This window comes from Myodes glareolus, chromosome 21 (genome assembly GCF_982192425.1).
Source record: "Myodes glareolus chromosome 21, mMyoGla1.1, whole genome shotgun sequence".
Classification (NCBI taxonomy): Eukaryota; Metazoa; Chordata; class Mammalia; order Rodentia; family Cricetidae; genus Myodes; species Myodes glareolus.
This window is the reverse complement of record NC_142046.1, coordinates 10404192-10427626: the sequence shown is the minus strand read 5'-3', so window position 1 is coordinate 10427626 and position 23435 is coordinate 10404192. Positions and strand designations below refer to the sequence as shown.

At 39.3% G+C, this 23435-nt stretch overlaps 1 protein-coding gene across 2 annotated transcripts; it reads right to left on the bottom strand.

Annotated features, from left to right (window-relative positions):
• Nucleotides 1-1113: 1113 nt before the first annotated feature.
• On the bottom strand, nucleotides 1114-22827 carry LOC148118654 (complement C5-like). 2 transcript variants are annotated; one of them, XM_087899682.1, is made up of 10 exons: nucleotides 22701-22827; nucleotides 17371-17563; nucleotides 13857-14019; nucleotides 6681-6751; nucleotides 6281-6372; nucleotides 2989-3071; nucleotides 2661-2723; nucleotides 2273-2335; nucleotides 1736-1936; nucleotides 1114-1293 (listed from the first exon to the last, which is right to left on the bottom strand). In XM_087899682.1, the coding sequence occupies exons 1-10, from the start codon at nucleotides 22778-22780 to the stop codon at nucleotides 1232-1234; spliced, it is 1071 nt and encodes a 356-aa protein (XP_087755808.1). In that variant the 5' UTR covers nucleotides 22781-22827; the 3' UTR covers nucleotides 1114-1231. The 2 variants fall into 2 exon arrangements, with proteins under 2 accessions (XP_087755808.1, XP_087755809.1); XM_087899683.1 differs by lacking the exon at nucleotides 2661-2723.
• Between the last annotated feature and the right edge of the window lie 608 nt (nucleotides 22828-23435).

Below are 23435 nucleotides of genomic sequence, written 5' to 3'. Positions count from 1 at the left end.
CTGAGATCATACTTTATGTGATTGGTTATATGAAAAGTCAATAATAAAATGTTAAATGGAAAATATGTAATGTTCCCCATATTCCAAATACTTACATGAACACTTTACTATAGCTTTAAAGATTTACTTTATTTCAATCATGTGTAAGTTAGATGTTTGTGTGTGGTTATGTGCACACACGTGTAAGTGATCTCAGCTGCTAGAAGAGGATTCAATCTGGTCATAGGCAGTTGTGTGCCAGAGGATCAGGTTTTGATGTGAGACTTTGACTCCTAGTAACACTAGATGCTGTACCACAATGTAGGCAGAAGCTGTGTGTTTGTTTATGGGCTGCCCAAAACCAAAATAATCACATAGAAACTGTATTAATTACAATAATATTTGGTCCACAGTTTAAGTACATTTCTAGATAGCTCTTTCATCTTAAATTAACCCATTTCTATTATTTTATATTTTACCACGAGGCTCGTGGTTTACCAGCAAGGTTACAAGCATCTGTCTCCTCCGGCAGGTACATGGTATCTCTTTAACTCCTCCTTCTGACCCTATATATCTTTTGTAGCCAGGCTATATTCTGTTAAACCATTGGCCAAAAGCAGCTTCTTTATTAACCAATAGCAATAAAACACATTTATATCATACAGAGGGGAATCCCACATCAGTAAACAGTCTCACCGACATGGCCCCCTATGTGAGCTCAACAAGGAGAACAACAACAGACATGGCAGAGTGAGGGGAAAGACCATGAGGCCTCCATCCTACTGAGGAACTATGGGTAACTAAGGAACGCTGGCCGCGGGAGAGTCTACCCCAGGGAAGAGCACTGGTCATCCAATGACAATTGGTCCTTCATAAAAGTTATGTGTAAATATATAGACTGAGAAGGTTATATTTAGGAATATATGTATATACACATATATGCATAAATACACATATGAATGTAATAACAATGAATGAAAAAGAGGGCATGAATTTGAAAGGAAGAAAGGAGTGATTTATGGACTGTTTGGAGAAAGCAAAGGAAAAGCAGAAAATATGATCATATCATAATCTCCCAAATAAAGATATAACTGAAAAGAAAAAATACTAAAAGTAAAAAAGGCTTCTTTCTCCTTGTTTTCTCTTATCTTTATTTAATTTATTTATTTTTGTTTTTTTTTTTAAACAGGATTTCTCTGTTGATTTGAAGATTGTCCTCAAATTGACTCTGCAGACCAGGCTGGTGTGGAACTCATGGAGATCCGCTTGCCTCCACCTCCTCAGTGCTGGGATTAAAGGGCTGCGACTGGATTTCTTAAAGAAAATATATGAATGAGAGTCCTTAAAGTTTGAAAACATTAAGAACGTACTTTTATCCTGAAAAATTTACTAATGATAAGACTGAAATAAGATTTCAACTTTTGGTGACCGTCATGTGACAGAATCATTGCTTTTTATCGACTGGAGATTCTCAGTCTCAGGTTCTCATGTGAGACTTCGGATGAACTCTCTTTCGAGTGTGCATAGTTAGCTGTCATTGGGTGCCACTGAGTCTTGGCTCTGGACTAGTGTTTTCTGGGGGTGCTATCCTGTTTCCAGTTCCCCAAATACACAACAGGGTTGCCTTCTGGGCATTGCAAGTTATCTGCTTTCAACTCTAATAGTAAGTAGGACATGACAACTGCTCATCTTTGAGAAGTTAATTTACACAGTTACCCAGACTTCGGAAGATTCCGATAGAAAATACAATACCTACCATGGTGTACTCCAAGACTGACTTTTTTAAAGGTGTCATTAGCTCTGATCTGGGTTGCCACGTTGCAGCAGTGAGTGAAGGCTTGGACACAGCGTGGGCCTGTTTTCACACGTTCTGCTCGCTGCTCACAGGTTTCATAGTCACTATGTTTGGCTCCGTCATAACAACACTTCTTTACCACTGAATGTTTGTATTTAGCAGCTGAAACGATGTCAGTACGCGTGTCCTTACTACCAACAGTTGTAGGGATCTCAAGCGTTATTTTTTCTACCATCAAAGGACTCCCTCACCAGATACTTGGGGAAAACAAACATTTTAGATAGTTTTAGGTCAGGAAATACTACAGAACTGCTTTGTTTGGGGTAAGGATCTCGCCAATGAAATCCTGAGTTTGCATGAAGGACCATTTACAGGGTGAACTAAACCTCCACAAGCATCTTTTCCCCTGCCCGCTGCATTGCAATTAGGAAAACCCCGTGTCTTCTGCTCTCTGGTCTTGAAAGCAGTACCCACAGTGCTATACAACGTGTGGACTACCTTGTTCTCTTATTTTCTGTTCCAGGTAATCTGTTGACTGCAGAATCACGCCTTGGGCTAAATCTATGAGCAGAAGAATGGAGTGAGGGAAGAGTGGTCAGTATTATACTGTTGTTATATTACTTAAGAATAGATCTTTCTCTGCAATACATCCCGTAATATTCTCATCAACTTAATCATTTGTTGACTTAACTATCTGACTCGTTGATAATTGTTTATTTTTCGCAAAATTGTAAGCCTAGAAAGATCCTCCATTAGCCAGGCTCCCCTGGGGACTGTACCACTTCTTTTATTAAGAACATGAATCCACAAGGGCCGGCTGGCTTTCTCGGGACTAACAGGAAAGCTGACCCCAGAATCCCGAACAGTCACCAAAGCATTAGAGTACCTTGAAATTTCAGTTCGTGTTGCCGATCACTTATTGGTATGAAACTTATATTGTAGACTTTATCTGAGAGAGAGAGAAGGGGGTGTGGAAGGCATAAAAATCTTTCTAAAACAACCCCATGACAGTATTCTCTTCCACATCATCGCGGCCCTCTAACAACTTCTAATGAGCACTGACTCCCTAGCCGCATACGCAACCAGGACTTCCAACCACCCTGGCCCAGGGCCTCATCCCCACCTGAGAGTGGTTTGCATCAGTTATATTACTGAAGAGAATTCCTGGGGAAAAAAACTAATGTTTTATAAATGAATCTTAGATTGAAGATTACCGTGTTCTTTGATTTCAAAGTGTGTCGATCCATTGGTGGAGGCGTTTTCTCTATATTTAGCCTGAATCGTCCATCTCCCATATCTGTGGAAGCCAGATGTTTGAAATCATGGAGGGCAGCAAAGAGTTTTATTTTATCAAGAGAAACTCTAGTAAGAATGTGCATGTGTGTATGTGCCACACAGTCACACACTTACGCACGCACCCTAAGTAAAAGTTTGGAGGAAAGATATTTCAAAAATACATAGACATAACTGAACATTTCAAAATTAAAATAAATTGTTTAAAAATCAGTTTTTCATATCATATTCTTTTCCTACATATTTTGCTTAAATATCACAATTTTGTTTGAACAACCGACGACAATTTGAGAATTTAATTAATCCAGGAATTTATGTTAAATTCACAACATAGTATAAAAATTGATAATAATGTGTCTGGAAAGATGGCAGGCCAGTGATGTAAATCACACCTCATCTAAGCAGAATTGTATTTGGAAACAAAGCATGGCTTGTTTCAAAGAATAAAACAACCTGTCCAACAAACTTCATCCAAAAATTTGAGTAAGGTTGGGCCGTGGTAGCTCATGCCTTTAATTTAAGGACTTGGGAGGTGGATCTCTGAGTGCAAGCTGAGCCTGTCTACAGAGTGAGGACAGTCAAGGATACACAGAGAAATTCTGTCTTGAAAGACCAAAGGCCAATATTCAAAACCAAAGAAATTAGTGAGTACTACACTGAGATTTAAAAAAGATCAAGACAGAAGATCCGCAGACTTTATAGCAAACAATCCACACCAGTTCAGATTCTCACACATTTTCCAAGCAGGTTTGATTCACACGAGTTACTGCATCTCACTGGGGAAAGAGAAAAACCGTATCTACCATGCAGATAGGGGATGCGGTCAATGGAGGAGATAGCACGGTTGTCAGGACTACTGTCCTCGCTCACCAGGTCTTTACCCGAGGACCCAGGATGCTGAACTGCTGAACTACAATGAACACTATGGACAAGGGCCTTGATCTTAATTAGCCTGGGGTCTCACATGGGGAGGGGGTGATAAACAATGAATAAGACATGGAGAAGAAAAGAAAATGCACAGGACAAGGAGGAGGAGAGTGAAGGGGACACTACACTGTACCCAGGGATGGCATTTGTACAAAGTGTCATGTTCCCCTGTTCCAAAGACGAGAACTATAAAGGAGAACGTGTTCTGTGCATGGAGGACAACAGAGGCCAAGCTGCTAAGATGGGAGAGTGGAGTCATGATGGATTCCAGTGATCTGCCGTGGACAGCTGGCATGAGGTGAAGTCTGGGAAATCAGAATCACAAGACAGCAGACTCGATTCTGCACTAGGGAGTCTATGGCATTTTAAGAAATTGTATAATTTTAAATCATCCCGATTATTTCAGCCTCCCAACTTCAGACTTTGATGTTCAGAAAATGTTTTCAAAATGAGCTAAATACAGTTTTCCTTAGAGAGGATGCAGGACAAGTGACTCTAAAGTGTTTCTACTGGAAATGTCTGCGGTAGCTTTGTCTAGTGTAGTACAGTATAGTATAGAATAATAGAGAATAGTATAGTACAGAATGGTACGTACAGTATAGTATAGAATAGGATAGTACAGTATAGTATAATACATATAGTATTATAGTATAATACTGTACAGTACAGTATAGTATTGTATAGTACAGCACAGTATAGTATAGAATAGTATATTACAGTATAGTATAATACAGTACAGTATAGTATAGTAAAGAATAATATAGTACAGTGTAGTAAAGAACAGTATAGTTCTCTTTCTCTAATATAGCATAGTACAGAATAATATAGTACAGTGTAGTATAGTATAGTACAGTATAATGTAGCATACCATAGTATAGTACAATATAGTTTACTGTAGTACAGTATAGTATAGCATTGAAAAGTGTGATACAGGATAGTGCAGTATAGTATTGTGCAGTACAGTATAGTTCAGTATAATATAGCACAGTATAGTATAGTACAGTATAGTATAGCTGACCTTATCTAGTATAGTATAGTACAGTATAGTATAGCTGGCTTTGTCATGTATAATATAGTACACTACTATATTACATAGTATAATACAGTACAGTAAAGAACAGTATACTATAGTACAGTATGGTATAGCTGCCCTTCTATAGTATATATAGTATATATATAGTATAGTACTATATACTATAGTATAATACAGTACAGAATAGTACAGTGCTGTATAGTATAGTACAGTAAGTAAAGAACAGTACAGTATAGTATAGCTGCCGTTGTCTAGAATAGTATAGTAAAGTACTGTATAGTATAGTACTGTACAGTAAAGAACAGTACAGTATAGTACAGTATAGTATAGTTGCCCTTGTCTAGTATAGTACAATACAGTATAGTACAGTATAATATAGCTGCCCTTGTCAGAGACATCCTGCTCTGTGCTCCTTGAGAGCAGGGATTGTGGGCACTTGACTTCTATTTGCAGCTTGCTCTCTTATTGTGAGTTCCACACACAAGCAGTGCTCATTAAACACGTATTTTATAAACCTCTGTATGAGCATGGTCTTAAATCCTTGCATATGAGCCCAAATAGAACAAAATTTCTCTCTCTCTCTCTCACACACACACACACACACACACACACACACACACATTTTGACTAAATCTCTGCACCTGCTAGGCATAAGTGCTCTCCGAATAGACCATAACCTAACGCCCTCTCCCAGAGATGGACACTCTGTTAGGGTGAAAAGGTAAAAGGACAACCGAATATTGTTTTCTCTTCTAAATTGATTGCTCTCTCTCTATAAAAAGAATGCGTGGGAAATTTGGGGAACTTTCTCTCTCTCTCTTTCTCGCTCTGTCTCTCTCTCTCTCTCTCTCTCTCTCTCTCTCTCTCTCTCTGTGTGTGTGTGTGTGTGTGTGTGTGTGTGTGTGTGTGTGTGTGTGTGTGTGTGTGTGTGTGTTTATTTACTGAAACAGGGTTTTGTTATCTCCTGAAGCTGGCTGGAAATACCTACATGTAAGGGATTCTCTTTTGAAGGTGTGATGGAAATCTGAGACTCCTGGTATGCTGGGCAGTGCTCTGGTGTCTGGGATTCACTTCTGTTTTGCTGAGAAGTGGGCCTAACTTCTACCATCCTTTGGAAGGCTTCACATAGCCACATGTGTGCTGTCCTTGGTCAGAGCAGGGAGCTCACTCAACCTTTTCTCTGCCCCACAACCAAAGTTCCAGGTGGGTTTTTTCCCCCAGAAAACAACTTATTACAAAACATTTTTACATACTTGGGTTTAGCAGGAATCTGGAAGTCAGGAAAAGACACAGCTCCAGTAAGATTGTTTCCTTGTATCTGGTCAACTTCTGATCCTTCAGGGTCCTTTAGAGAAATGAGGAAACATGCCCACCTTAGGTCGTTTTTCGTTGTTACAAAGTAATACCCGTGACCAGGTAATTTTGGAAGACTAGAGATTTATCTTGGCCACAGGACTGGAGGCCAGGGTTGTTAAGGAGATGACGCTGTGCAGGGAGGAGCTGCCCTGCTTCAACTCTGGATGGAGAAACAGTAGGGCAAGCAAGCACTCAGGAAGAGATTGTTCATATGACAAGAAAGCTCTCACACGGAAACAGCCCTGCTCGGTGCATCCGTCTGTGAAGGAAGCATCACAGGACTAAGCACATACTTACTATGAAAGTTAAGACAGTTTCCCGTGTAACTGGCTCCAAGTCATCTCCCAGCGAAAGGACGCCAACCTTTACTGCAGAAGAAGTGATATTGTCAAAAACTTTGTTGAGCAAGGACTATTCTAATTTTTGAAACAACCATTATCAAGGTGAAAATAATTTAAAATAGTGAATGGCATTATCAAAGATGAATAATATGTTTTAAAAACAATTTCATTGAGATAAATCTTGTTAAAAACCAATTATAGCCTCTAGAGAAAATCTCATATTAAAAAGAAGGTTGATGGTAAATATAAATATTGTTAAGGGTTCTCTCATTTTAACATAAGTCCTCGAAATTTACTTATAGTGAGTAGGAAAGTTAACTTATGAAAATATTTATGTTCAACTTGCTGGAAAGATGTGAATAGCATAAAATTAGTTATTTCTGTACTTAGTTCTCCATTTATTGGGAATTTCATCATAACAAAAGACCGAGCTCTGCTGTAGATTGTATGAAAACATACAATACTTCCTTACATTAGGTCTGGAGGGTCGAAGGGCAAATGGGTGTTTGGTTCAGATAGCATACACTCTCCTGCTTATGAAAAGTAGCAAGGCTCCCAGTTAGCTCTTCCTGTGATGTGCTGTGATGGTGTGGTTTTGTTGTATCTGTTGCCCAGGTCCTGTGATTGTTTTCTCCTCACTAAAAGAACAGAGGCGACCTTGCAGAACTGCTGGTCCTTGCACATCCCAGGCAAGCACTCTGTCTGGAAACACGTCTCTGTGTCTTTGCTAATAGCCCAGGCTAGCCTGTGATTTACAACCTCTTCTCATCAGCCTCCCGGGTTCTGGTATCATGGACACGCACCACCAAGCCCTGTGAGACTCTCCATTCTTTAAATGCTGTGTGTCTCACAGCTGATTCATGCTTAATTTCTTCTTATTTCATTCACTTTGGAAGTAGGTACACAGAGACAGGCAGTGGCAAATACATTCAATTCCAGAACTTGAGAGTCAGAGGCGTGAGGATCTCCATGAGTTCAAGGTCAGCCTGGCCTACCACCATGTGATTTCCAGGACAGACAGGGTTGTTACACAGACAAACCCTATTTTCTCAACAACAAAAAAGTGATTCACAGAAAAATATTAGTGCAGCATTTCCTGTATTTTCTTCTCTGTTATTTAGATATTAATGTTTAAAAAGTTGAATCTCATCTCTTAAAATATCTTCCTTGTCTTTGTTTTTTGTGCTCAATATTTTTTAACTGAAAGTCTTTATTTTTTTGGAATTACATGCATTAGTAGATAATTGCATGCCTACTATTATTATATTTACACACACACACATACACATACACACATGTTTATTTAGTGTTGTTCCTATGTGCATGTGCTTAGGGTGGACTGTTCAGGATTGGGTCAGCTGTAGGGGCTCCTCCCTGGGAAAAACCAACCTCACTCTCTGAGCAGACACTGACTGTCTCTAGCTCTTCTTGTCTGTAGCAGGCCTTTAAAATCTCCCCCATGGGGGTTGTGTGTCCTCTACACAGATTCACAACAGCTCCAAATGCAGAGAGTGCGTGACCATGGGTGTCCAGCACCAAACGGAACAACTAAAACACAGCCCCGGACCTGAGATCAGGGAGTGCTATGGAACAGGAGGCAGAAGGACCTAAAGGTCTGGAGGAGCAGGGTGCCTACCAGAGCTCAGAAATGTGGTTCCTAAGCTGCACTGTCTGCTTTTGATCTGAACATACTGGTAGAGCTATTGACTCTGCAGGGGCACAGTGACACATTTCTATTCTTTGAGGGTTTTCAACTCATGTCATAGCCAAGTCATGGTCCCCACACTAAAACAGAAATAGTGCCCTAAGCCCAACAGCATTTCAACTCTTGGCTCATTGATATAGGAAGTTCTTCTATCTATCTGCTGCTTTCATTTGTTCATTAATAGTAAACTGCTTGGCCTGATAGGTCAGAACATAGGTAGGCAGGGAACATAATAGTGGGAGAAAAAAAGCAGAGGCAGGCAGACGCCATGATTCTCCAGCCCAAGACGGGTGTAGGTTAGAATCTTGCCGGTAAGCCACAGTCTTGTGGTATTACACAGATTATTAAAAATGGGTTAATCAAGATGTGAGAGTTAGAAAATAAGAGGCTACAACTAATGGGACAGACAGCATTTAAATGAATAAAGTTTCCATGTAATTATTTCGGGAAAAGCTAGTCAGGCAGTGAGAAGCGGCCCAACACTCCTAATTACAGCAATTGGTGCCCAGCGTGGTTAATTAATGGCACATAAAACCTGAGAGGGCTTTAAAAGGAATTCTAGACACAAATACAGAGTTTAACACAACTTTTTGCTGTTTGCTAGGGCGTGCTGTAGAGAGATTTCCTGATTCAGCAACAGCACCAAAAAAAAAAAAAAGAAAAGAAAAGAAAAGAAAAGAAAAGCAACGCAGCTTCCTGGGCCATGCCTCCTGTGCAAACTCTGGCTATGGAGCATTTCTGGGCCTGGATGTTTGTGTGCCTGCTCAGGATAGAGAATAAAGTACTCTGAGACCATGCCAATGGCGGAGAGGCACCTGGGCAGATGGCAGAATCAGGCATAGGCAAGCAGGAGAGCATGACGGATTTCTGGTGCCATGCAGAGAGATGTTTCCAGGCTGCGCAGTGCACTATGTGTCAGATTTGGATGTAACTTGGATGAAAAGGGTTTCTGTGCTACACACTCAGTCTCAGAGTTAAAGTGTTGAGTGCGGCTCCTACCTGGTGGCCCTAGAGCTAGCAGAAAATGGTACGTCCCCCAGTTTGAAATTGAAGAGAGGTGGAGCCAACATCCAGAGTGGCCTCCCACTCTGCAGCTCAGAGAAGCAACTGGTTCAGAGTCACAAGCAGCTTCACCATGCTAGTGGTGCAATGTGCAAAGCTCAGAGGCAAGAGTGGCTCTGCCATGTTGGACTGGGTGGGGCAAGCCTACAGTACCTGTTTTTGACCATGAAATGTCACAGCTTAGATTCTTAAGTGCTTAGCGATTTAAAACTGCAAAGCAAAAATGGTCCTGGATAGTAAAAAATTACAGATTCACAATAGGACAGATTCAGACATAAAAGACCTCTAAATGGGTCACAGTGTTGGATGAGTGTATGTAGGCTTGGGAAAGAGAAGAAAAGAATATAGAGAATAAAGTTAATGCCTTAAAAAAAAGGGTAAAGTCTTTAAAGAGACAGAGTACAGATAGTAATAGATTAAAAAAAATAAATAAAAATAAGCCATGTAAAAATGGAAAATTCACAGAGAGTCTGGATTATGTACATTGTGTTTTCTTTAAAATTTTTGACTGTGAAGGAGCTAAGTACAGAGAGACATTTCATTATATGGGCTGCCAAGCTAAACCCGAATGGATATCATGAGGAAATTATGACTTCAGAATTTGGATCTAAGGATATGAAACTTTGGCAAAGAAATTCTTCTTTTATTTTCACAGAGGATGAGACCCTGTGGATTGCTTCTATCCCAGTACGGTATGATAGACCACGTCCTCCTGAAAGGTTGCTGTAAACACCCTCAAAAATTTACTTCACTCAATGCCGACTGAGATGAACCTCACATACAGGTTACACAATGAAAGATGTGATTAATAGCGCCCCTATACAGCAGGAAGAAGTATGGAGAGAAATAACTACGTCCATATCCCCAGATATTGCTTATAAAAGTTCTTTTACATTTAAAGGGGGATATGATATAGATATGAATAATTTACATTGGTATAAATTTTCCTTTATTAGTATAAAGTTAAGGTCAATTTTGTTATATGTATATGTATTTATGATCTTGATTAAGATATTGTGATTGTGTAGTTCATTTTAAAAATGTAATGTATAATTAAGAAATATAGATTAATAGATATTCATCTATAATAGTCAAGTTTGTAGTCATGTTAGTTAGACTTTCTAGATGTGCATAGATATATTTCAGATAGGCATTCTTCATATCTTTCAAACACTATAGAATATGGCATTTTAAATGTTTTAATAACTTAGGGCATTTCATGACTATGAGACATATCTGTTCCTGGCAGCACCAATCTACTTCAAGAGGAAGATGAGCATCGAAGAGGCCCCTTATGGAGTTAGTTAGCCATTTGGGAATGAAACTGCTCTTGCTTGGACTGTTGCATAAACTGGACACAGAGAACCCGCAGAGAGAGGACTGCTAAACTTGCCTAAAGGTGAGATGATTCTTCGGGGCTCCTGATTCATGAAAGAGTCTGCGAGACCTTCTGCAGGATACAGTAGATAGTGACTGAACTGCCTTTGAAATTTCCTGCTTCATGGAAATGTCTGCTGGATACTATGGGCCTGTAGGCTGAAGACGAATGCCCCAACGGTACAAGAAAACTTTGGGTGACTGTCCAGGCAGCGAGATGTCTCTGTCATTTCTAGAGTTTTGAAAGTTGCTTATTTCTTGTTTACTTAGTTAATATTATATCCTTCTGGAGTCTTTGACAGAGTTGAAGTATGATTAGTTATAGTTATAGTTTTCATTAGTTATGATAAAAGATAAAATAGATGTAACTATTGTAACTGTAATTCTTGCTTTATAATTGTTTTGTTATATGTAATTTTGCTATGTTCAAGTTAAAGCCTTCCTTTTTGTTTAAACAGAAAAAGGGGAAATGATGTAGGAGGTTTTTCTATCTATACTACTTTCATTGGTTAATTAATAAAGAAAACTGCTTGGCCTGATAGGTTAGAACATAGTTAGGCAGGGAAGACAGAACATAATTGTGGGAGAAAGAAAGCAGAGGCAGGCAGATGCCATGATTCTTCAGCCCGAGATGAACGTAGGTTAGAATCTTATCGGTAAGCCACAGTCTTGTGGAATTACACAGATTATTAAAAATGGGTTAATCAAGATGTGAGAGTTAGACAATAAGAGGCTAGAACTAATGGGCCAGACAGTGTGTAAATGAATACAGTTTCCATGTAATTATTTTGGGAAAAGCTAGCCAGGCAGCAGGAAGCAGACCGCCGCTCCTAATTACAACAGCTCATACTGTGCAATTCCACAGCAATGTCCCAGGAAAACCTGCTTACAAGGTAACAAGGTAAAGCCCGTATGATGCGCAGGACGCCCACATCCTGTGCTCTCCTCCCTTCAGTTCTGTCACCTCCTCATATTCTCCTTCTGTCTATGACAAACCTACTTGCTCTGTCCAGGTGTCAAGACAGAGCTGTTAGCAGCGTGGGGAAAAGCCTGCGATCACAGGTTCTAAAGTTCAAAACTGTGGTATTGTCTCGCTGCTTCCTCTTCCTGTTCCCTGTTATCCTGTAAACCTCACTAATAAAACAGGAAGATTTGAGTCACCTCTCAATGACACTCACAGGTACAAACAAGACAGAGTCTCAACATGACTCAGAAGAAAAAAAGTAACAAATGTTCATATTATCATAATGATTTCAGTGACTATTATTTGCATAGTTTTTAACCTAGTTTTTACTTAATTTAGAATATTAATCTTAGTGTATCAGAGACAAGATCAATAAAATTTGCGTATTGAAGCCACAACTTAATTGCAATGCCTGTTTTGTGCTAGACAATGATGTAAGAGTGGTGCCCAAGTGTGATATGCATACCTGATGCTCTAGGAGAGGAGAAACACAATCATGTAGGTTCCCAGGAGCAAGGAGATGCAGGTGCTGCAGAGCAGACACCCATGGATTTTAAGAGAACAAAAGAGAGGACCAGGAATTTTCCTAAGTGCTGGGTAACTTGCCTGGGATGTAGGAGGCCTTGGACTTATCTCTAGCACTGACAGAGGAAGAGAGAGAGGAAATGTGCTGGGGGTGGCAGGCTGAGCTGTAGTTGCAGGTTCCTGAAGGGATCCTTGTATACAGATGCTACCAGCAGGAGTTACTGAGTTGAAGGAAAAAATAAAAAGTACTATACAGACATAACACTGCATCCACCTCCATGTGAGTGAGAATTAGCAGGAAAAGCAATTAACTTGAGTCCACAGCTGAGGGCACATAGCAGAGAAGGGAGCTGGGAAAGAGGGTGGGGCACAGGCTGAGCAGAACTGCAGGACTCTGGACAATATTCTAAGGTCCTTCATCCTAGAAAGACTTGGAGACTAAGCCTTTATTTAAAGATGCTTAAGCCAATAATCTTTCAAGTGTCTTTACATTAAACACATCAATAGGATAAGAACTTTAGGTTGTTCTTTTAGGCAGAGACTACTATCTCATATGAAAAGTCGTCTTGTTAAAGAGATCAACAGTTCTAGCAATGACCCTCTGTCTGAGCTGGGGACAACATCCTGACTCAACTAGGTCTTTCCTTTGTAATCCAACATAAAGGTGGCCCTGCTGAATGTGTTGATTATCATACAGACCCACTCACGTCACCATTGGCATCACCAGCATCCACCAAACTTAGAAGGTCTCTACTGTGCACAAGTAAACACCAAAACAAAACCTGATAGTAACTCTTGTCTCTGTCAATCTGTACCCCAAAGTACCATGTATGAAAAACATTCCCGCTTCTGCCTGAAATGTACATCTTCCATAAATGCATCTCTAATTGTCCGGAGATGACAAGTGGGAGGGGAAAGAGAGAAGGTTTTGCACGCAATGTTGACTTTTCCTATGTCTTATTTGCAGTTCTTGGGGGGAAATGTAGACTTTCCATACTCACAGTGTCTTTCCTGACATTCCCCTAAACAGGAAAACTATAAATATGAAACCATGCATTACAGACACTTTCTCAGGTGACTTGCCGTCGACAATCAGCACTTGGGCACCTCTGTGATGTACTTTAGTCTCTACCAGAGGTCTAATTCTTTACACAGGGGTTCTTTTTCCATCCTTGCGACTAGCTACTGAATCCAAGGTTGTTTTACAAAGATCTTAAGATAAATTATTTCTTAGTGCCAAAATTGTATTTGCAATTATGTCTTCTCTGTTTTTGATGAATAAATTCTCTGACAGGACAAATAAAGTTATCATTGGATATGTTATTCATTTCCTAATTCCATTAAAAATTACAAATGAAAATGCTATGTGAGAAAATAAAAGTCATTCAGATCTGAGTTTCTCTTGAGTTAAATAGAAACTGATCTCCACTCAATTTCAGATATTCAAAGTTCCACATATTTTTGTTATTCTCTCTTGGAAAAAGCATCAGATACTCTACCGTGCTGCTGTGGAGTGTACACAGGCTTGTCAGTGTGGACGAAGAGAGAGCCATTGTCATAGAGGATTGGCCTTTCTTCAGATTTTGAGAAATGCTTGGACACGACTTCCAAATACACATATGAAAATGAGCTTTGTCCTTCAGACAACTGTGTGTCCTGAATCTGAAAAGCAACAAGCAAACATCACGGTGTGAAAGTGTGATTGTGAAGTCCTAGGGTATGCTGACCTTGTAGAGAAAAACCACTGCAAACTGTAAGACCAGAATCGAGCTTATTGTTGATTTTTGTTTGTTTATTTGGCTTGATTTTTGATTTTTTGAGACAGGGTTTCTCTGTAGCTTTGGAGATGTGCTGGAACTACTTCCTGTAGACCAGGCTGACCTCGACCTCACAGAGATTCACCTGCTTCTGCCTCCCAGGTGCTGGGATTTAGGCCTGTGCCACCATCACCTGGCTACAAAATTAAGCTTGTGCATTGCATAATTTTAAAGAGACACTGGAGACAGGGCTCAGGAGTTAAGAGCACTGGTGGTGGTTCCTGCAGAGGACAAGGGTTCAGTTCTCAGCACCCACATAAAAGCTCAAATCACCTGACTGCAGTTCCAGAAATCCTACTTCCTCTCTTCTCCTCTGCTTGTTGTATGCTGTGGTGCCCAATACACAGGTAGGCAAAGTACCCATTAGCAGGAAATTGTAAAAAAAAAAATGAAGCTGTAGTGGTGCATGTCTTTAATCCAAGCATTTTAGGAGACAGAGGAAGGCAGATCTCTGTGAGTTCAAGTCCAGCCTGATCTACAAAGCTATTTTCTGAGCAGCCAAAGCTATTAGAATATTGTTACAGGCAAAGATTACTATCTTGTATGTCAAATTGTCTTGTTGGGGTCAGATCAACAGTTCTGGCAATGGCACTGTATCTACAAAGGTGGCAACATTCTCACCCACTCAATGTTGTTCCTTTCCAAGCCTTGTCTGAAAAACAATAAATAATAATAATAGTAATCGCACAGGACAACACTACAGAAACTGAGGCAGGAGGATCTTCTTTCCAAGTCTATCCAGGACTACATAGTGAAAATCTGAGTCATAAATTTATCAAACAACAAAACCAACTAAAACCACTTTAGGAACAATAAAAATAAATTAGTTTTGCCAAAATCCCTTCATAGTCTGACATCGTAATAAAATGTTAGCTTTAAACAGTTGGAAGTCTCTTTGGGACCATCAACCTCAGACATAGTGAACAGAACTGCCATTGTAGAAACAGTGAGAAGCCTTCACTTTATTGGCTTCTGGATGGATTGTTTTCTCCATTCTCTCTGTGCAAGACCCTGGCCGATGGCCTGGACACTCAACATCACACCACATGCTTCTCTGCCCACAGCACAGATGCACGCTTTCCAGTTTGGGTATGTGATTACCATCACCACCTGTACATTCGATGATGTGGGCATTGAATCTATTAACATGGGCAATCACAGAAAGGACATTTCTATGAAAACTAAGGGTTTGGAAACATGGGGTAAAGTTAATCACTGACATCAACTGCTAGGAGATTATTACAGAGATTTGAAAACAGTAAAAATCTAGGATTTCTGTGCTGAGATGAATTATAGGCATCTGAGTTCTTTCTCTACTTTGAAAAACAAACTAAAGCTTCTATCACGGTTGTCAGCTTGATGTGGTTCTCCAGAGGGAGTACGGGTGCCTCAGGCTCTTTTGCCTGCTTTTGGGACCCTTTTCCTCTTACTGGGTGGCCTTGCCCAGCCTTAGTATGAGAGTTTGTCCCCAGTCTTATCCAATCTTGCACTGCCATGTTCAGTGGATCTTCCTGGGAGGCCTGCTCTTTTCTAAAGATAAATGGAGGAGAGCGATTTTGGGCGAGGGGGAAAGTTGTGAAGTGTGGGTGGGAGGAGAGTAGAGAGAGAAACTGCAGTCGGGATGCACTGAAAATAAAAAATGAATAGCTACAAAGAATATTCATCAATAGTAGAAAACACAGTTTAAATTTATTTGATGATGGACTCAAAGACAAGATTATGACAAAACATTTAATTGGCATAAAGTTGCTTTATATTGTCAGCAGGAAGCTAAGTCTACATGTACCAAAGTTTCTGATTCCTCCATGCTCCTCTGCTCCTGAGCTGACCATGAAAGCATAGCTCAGTGGGCTTTCCTGTGGTGAAGGACATGTCCTGTAACTATGCTACCCAACACGTGGTAACTCTAGCACTTGAACAGTTTAGTGCCAGTGAGGAGCTGAAGTATTGCATCATCTGCATTTAACTGATTTGCATTTAAAGGTAAATGTGGCTAGTGGCGGCCATGCATCATAACAGAATAGTCAGAGAAAGTAATAGTTTGTATACTGAACTCTAAATTTCATAAACCAAGTAATTGGGAAAATTTTAAATAGAGATTAGATCTTTATTCTCACAAACACTAATGAAACAGTCCCTATTTCTGATTCAAATTAATTCCAAGCAATATTTCACAGTTATAACCATCTGTAACCCTCGGGATCTGACCTTCTGATCTCCATGAGAACCTGAACTCTCATCACGTTCCCCCTCACACAAAAGATACAGTCATGTGATGAAATTAACATTATGTGTAAAGACAGAACAGGATTCATAAGCTCTTAGTCAAGCTAGCTGAGGATGATGATAGATAGATTGATAGGTAAACAGCTGCATAGATGATAGGTAGGTAGATAGATAGATAGATAGATAGATTGAATGATAAAGAGGTGATAATGATAGAGAGATAGAGAGATACATACATACATACATACATACATGCATACATACATACTTAGATAAAGGAAAACTAGATATGAAACCAAAAAATGCTGGGGAAGATGTAGGGAAAAAGAACCCTTATGCATTGATAAAGGGAAGGAAAACCAGTACAGGCACCAGGAAAATCAGTGTGGGAGTTCCTAAAAATAGAGCTACCTCTGACCCAGCTGCAGCACTTGGGTATCTACCAGGAGGGATAAAAGCCAACATGGTAAGAGATGCTTGCACATTCATCATCCTCATAACTGCACTATTCATGACTCCCAAGCTATGGAGACAGTCTGCTTGTTTATCAGCAGCTAAGTGGACACAGCAAATGCAGTACACATGGAGGAGTTTTATTCAGCCACAAAGGACAAAATTTCTGGGAAGTGGATGCAGCAGGAGGTCTTCATAGAAAGTGAAAGAAGCCGGACTCAGGAGCCAGCTATAGCTTGTTTTCTGTCACTGTGCACAGATGAATTTCCTGTTCATCTCCAAACTATTTCACAGAGAATTGTTTATTTTTAAGGATGTGGGCATGGCACACTTGGCTCAAAAACAAATGTAATTTTCTACACAGAATTTGGCGTTTCACTCCTCACTCCCCCGTCACCATCTCAGAACCACACAGCTATGGAGCAACAGGAACGAGTAAATTTTTACCAAGGTTCAACCTTTGAACAAATTTTACCAATAAGCATGTTAAGAAAAAAAACAAAGAGTAAGTACATACTGTTAATAGTGTCGAGTTTTGGAATTTATTTTCTGGAGATAAATTAACACAACCTGAAGAGTAGGTCACATTTTTATCAGGATAACTTCTTATAGAGATTATCACATCAAATGCTTCAGTGTAGCCATGGGCTTGAATTACAACATGTTTAGATGCCCCAACATGGAAGACTTTGGGTGTTGAAATGACGTAGCTGTTGAAACAGTAAAAGAAAAGGTTTGTTCGTTTTTCAGGTTTTCTTCCACTTTTGATAGTTTTTCTTTTACTGAATATTAATTGTAAAAACATATCTCAGGTTTGGCAGTGGTGGAGCATGTCTTTAATCCTAGCACTCAGGAGGCAGAAGAAGGTGTTTCTCTGAGCGTGAACCTAGCCTGGTCTACAGATTTAGTTCCAGAACAGCCAGGGGTACACAGAGAAATCATGTGTTTTAAAAAAAATCAAACTAAAACGATATTTTGAAAGTCAAAATTTATTATGATGAAAACTTAAGTTTTCCAAAAAGGAATAGGTTGTAATTGAATCCTAGCAACATCTAAGATGTTGGTGTCCACTTAAAAGGTACTAATCAAGATATAAAGACACCAAGACCAATGGCCTGAGTTTTATCCCAGAAACCCACATAGTAGCAGGAGAGAACTGACTCTTAGAAGGCATGGCCAGCCTGGTCAACAGAGCGAGTTCCAGGACAGGCTCCAAAACCACAGACTGTAGTGGGGTGAGTATGGCCTTGCAATGTAATCTCAGAGTAGACTTATGTGATGGTGGAAGATAAAAAATCATCCCATACTAGTTCAGAATTATGTATAATAAATGGTTATTTATTTAGGGGAGACTCAAAATGACTGTCCTAGATCACAGTCCTCTGCAGAAGTAAGAAACAAGAACAGAGTCTAGCAGCAGAAGCAAGAGCTGGAAGCGAAAGAGTGAGTGCCAGAAGCAAGAGAGCAAGTGCATGCTTTACACCTGCATTTATAGTATTAGAGTCTAGCATCAGAAGTGAGAGCTGGAAGCAAGAGAGCAAGAAAATGCTTTACAGCTGCATTTGTAGTATAAGAGACCATGCCCAAGTGGGCTGGTATCTTAAAGGCTATTAGCTGAAGGCACTGAAGGAGCTCCCACAGCACCTCCCCTTTTTGTTTAAATAAGAGAGTTCTAAATCCAATACAAAACTATATACACTAGGAACAGATATCAAGTATAAAATTGGAATTATAACCAGCATAAACTATATTAAGCAAGGAACATATGCTAAGTATTTTAATAAACATTCTATCCTAAGGAGTCTGATTCTTGTATTAGAAATGGCTTGGCTAGATCATAAGATGAGGGTACCTACAACTATCTTCAACCCCATTGAAGGCCTGAGAAGGGAGATAATATTACTTGAGTAGACAGGAAGTGCAGTCAAGCAGGTTCAAACATATGAAGTAGATGACACAGACAACTGGCTACCTGAGGAATCACCTACAGTCTCATTTGCAGTGTTAAAGCAACCAACTTTGGCTAAGGCCTAGAGTAACTGACAGACCATTTTCAGAGGCAGGAAATTTTTCAAAACCATATTACCCTGTCTTGGCAACTTTGACAATATTTTTTCTTGTATCCTACTTGTCCAGTCTGGACATTGTACACTTGGTCAGTGATCGACAAATGAGCATTTCCTTGCCCAAAAGGCCAGTTGTGCCAGAAAGAAAACAAATTCCAAGTCGAGTGTCTTTGGTGCTCAACAATATCTTGGGAATACATCAGCACTGCTGGAGCAATCATGTCTCACATCAACAGAATCTTAAGTTATATAAATGTTATGTTCTACACATCTTTGAAGTGGTTGAAGGTTACCTATCTATGCAGAATACAATCTCTATGTATCTAAAGAACCAAACTGGTCAGACTAAAAGTATAACAAACATGAATGGTTATTGACCTATAATACTTAATACCTAAATAACTTAAAGATTAAGACTTCATATCAGAATATTAAACAATATTTAAGCAACCGTGCAGTAAAGGAGGAAATGACTTCAAAATATAAACAATGTTTAAATATCTTGATCAGAGGTAGAAATGTATATTGCAATATGATAAATATATCCTAAAACTATATTAATATACAAAATGTCTTAGACAGAGGTAGAAACATATATGCATACAATCTGGCAAAATAACTTTGCGTAGGTCTACAAATATTCTAAACAGAATTAGGAGCATATTCACTATAACAAATATGATTTGACTTGTATCAATATACAAAAATCTATGCTAGTGTAAACTGTCCAGAAATAATAGCTAACAAGTATTCAATCTATTACTCAAATTATTACTATTAGTGTGAATAGGTTCACACTAATCGATTATCACATACAAATTTTCCTCTTTTTTATCTCTGGGTCTACATAATTTCCACCCCAATCCCCAACCCTATATGAGTAATAATCATCCCCTAAATGTGTCCCTAACTGTGAGGACAAACTTTGTTGGGAGAGGGGACATCGTCTTCTAGAATTGCTTCCAGCTGTCATGGGGACAATGTTTTTTCTATGGGATAAAGTACAAGTAAAATGATGGTTAAGTTTCAATATTGTTGTTTTGTATAATTGCAAATGGTCTCTGAGTAGTTGATAGGGTTTTTTTTTTATATGTTTGTTCTTTTAAGTTCTGATTTAGAGTTCTAGCCAGAACATTGTAAGAAGATACACCATTTTCACAGCTGGTACCCAAAAATCAGTCTCATAGTACCACTATTAGCATTATGACGACATGTCAACCAGGTGGATTCGTTGTTGTAGGGCCCCATCTTCTTCCTAGAAGCTTCAAAGATTACTGCAGGAATATCTACTGTTCCTTGTGGAAAACTTAAACATTATTCATGTAGACATATATTCAATGAAAGATATCATATAGACAAATGGGCATAGAGAAACGTAAAATATTTCCTTAAAAATCTATCTTTTTCTGTCCTTCCTGACATGGGGAAGAAATTCTGAATTTTTCTTTTAACAACACACTTAGAGAAGGATAGCCATTTGTCCAACTCCAAAGCCAGCTCTTATTTTTAATTAGAGATGTATACATTTGCAGATAAATAAATTTTATCAGGTGATGTAGAATTCCACTCTGTATGCTGTGAATACCATTGGTTAATAAAGAATCAGTCTTACGCCAGATAAGGTAGAGAAGGGCTAGGTGGGGAAAACTAAACTGAATGCTGGGAGAAAGAATGTAGAGTCAGAGAGAAGTCATGTAGGCCCATAAGAGACGAACACTGAACAGAACCTTGCTGGTAGGCCACGAGCCTCATGGTGAAATATAAAATAACTGAAATGGGTTAATTCTAGATGTAAGAGATAGCTAGCAACATGCTTAAGCTATTGGCCAAACAGTATTGCAAATAATATTGTTTTCTGTGTTGTGATTTCAGGAGTCTGGGTAGCTGGGAAACAAACAAACAGCCTTCCTCCAACAAATAGGCATTCCAACATGTGCTAGCTAAATTCACATAAAATCTGAGGGGGGCTGGAGAGATGGCTCAGTGGTTAAGAACACTGGCCACTCTTCCAGAGGTCCTGAGTTCAATCCCCAGCAAGCACATGGTGACTCACAACCATCAATAATGATATCTGGTGCCTTCTTCTGGCATGCAGGCATACATGGAGGCAGAATAATAATAAATAAATAAAAATAAACATAATATATAATAAATAAATCTTTAATAAAAATAAATAAATAAAACCTGAGGGAGCTTGGAAAGAAATTTTAAACACCAAAAAGCAAAATTTAGCCATGTTTTTTCTTTTCCCAATGGGCTTTGCTTGCTGTCAGCATGCTGCAGCGCCTTTAAAAAAGGTCTTACTGATTTGGTGGTAGGAGAAAAAAAAGCTGCTTAGTTTCGAAATGGTGGCTTCGTGGGCCATGCTGCCATCATGAACTCTGACTCTTTCTGGAAGTCTGGCTGTGGAAGATTTAAATGGGGTTTGTGAGCAGAGTGCAACCTTCAACAACCCGACCCTGGATCTGGGGCAGAGAGAATGGCTCTCAGAGGCAATGAATGAAAATCCTCTGACATGTTGAACTGGGCAGAGCCAAAAAGGCAAAGCAGACTTAGTCATAGTAATGTCGCTTAGCTTTTTAAAAAGTGGTTCTCAAAAGAAAAGGATTACAGATATGCAATAAAGACAAATTCAGAGGGAAAGACTTCTAACTGGGTTCAGTGATAGATAAAGGTATGTAGGCTTAGGAGAAAGAAGAAAAAGAGTATAGAGAGTTAGAAAATATTCAAATTGTTTATAAAAAAATAAAGCAAGGTCCTTAAAAAGACAGAGTACAGACAGCCATAGATTAAAAGGACTAAAAAAGGTGGAAAATACAGAGTCAATATTATGTATATTATTGTGTTTTCTTTGAATTTTTTTTGACTGTGAAAGAGGTAAGTAACCAACATATATACTTTAAAGGTAGTTTGTCTTCAAAATTTGATTCTAAGGATATGATGCTTTGGAAAAGAAGTTCTCTTTTGTTTCCACAGAAAATGATAACCTTTGGATTAATTCCAAACTAATGTGCTTTGATGCACCAAGACCATCTGAAGGGTCAGTCTGAATACCCACCAAAATAATTTGCCCAGCAAAAAGCAGGAAACAGTTTGGAAAGAACTATGTCCATATTTCCAAATATTGTCTATAGATGTTTGTTTACATTTAGGAGGGTAGGCTAAAGGGGGACAAAAAAGAATAAGTTCTTTCTTATGAGGTGACATTCAGTTAACTATCAATCCTACAATATTCACACAGGACAGCACTGTTCACAAGAACAAGATTCTGGTAGCAATCAAAGTATGACAAACTTGCTCATGACGTAGACATAATTAGAAACATAGTTTTTGAATTTATTCTATAGTGAGAATGCTTTGTGACCCACTGAAAAGCAATCTTATATGTAAATAATTAAAATTCAGCAATTGGTTTTATAAGATCATCATGTTAGAGTTACACCCGCTTAACTGAACTTATATCAAGAAAAGAACAAACTAACCACCAACTACTAGTAGGTAGTAACTGCCAATGTACTTGATTATCTTGGTTTCACTCTGTACTTTTGCTGACTAGGAAATGAATAATCATCTCTGTCATTGTTACAGGTGCCGTCCCACAGGATCACTTGTGTTGTTAGCCGCTCACCAAATCCAGACATGTCCACAGCTCTCATGGTCAGCTGAGACTACCCACTCATTATGTCAGGAGCAGTTATTGTCGAATCGATACAACCCGAGTGTCCTTTTCACTCACCGCAGCTAAGACACCCAGGAAAGTGAAGATGGCTCGTTTACTTACGTTTGTTCCTGTCCCCAAGTTGTGCCCAAGAAAATTAAAAAGCAAAGTGCTCCCCAAAGGCCCATGGCTGGAATTGGCATAAACCTATGGGCACAACCTTCTTGAAGCTACTTTTAAATAAACTGGGTTGAAGAGTTTGGGTAAATTAGTTTTCTGGTTAATTATTGACATCAGAGAAAAATATCTCTAACTGAGAAAGATAAAATCAGGAATGGGCACATGAGGGAGTATTAATGACACAAAACATGTTTTAATATCCTGTCATGTCCAGTAATAAAGACAGGGGTGTTTGACATCAACTTACCCAGGGACTTGTTTATTGAATACAAGTAAAAGGGTCCTAACCTGGGTGTTTGCCACCATGCAGGAAGGCTCAGTGCTGGGAGCCAGGAGCTGCTTCCCTCTGACTTTCTGGTCTCTGCCAGGTCCTCTGTGCTGACACCCTGCCACCTTCAAACTTGATCTGGCAGGTTTCATTTGTCTCTGAGATTGATGGTAGACTCACCTGGATTTTATTTTAATTGCATGATTTTAGAATGAGTTTGGCCAAACATTAAGTCCAATACTCAGGAGGCAGAGAAAGGCAGATCTCTGTGAGTTCAAGGCCAGCCTGGTCTACAGAGTGAGTTCTTTAACAGGCAAGGTGTCACAGCGAAACCCTGTCTCAGTAAACCTAATATATAAATATTAGATAGGTAGATAGATAGATGGATAGATTGATAAATATTAGATAGA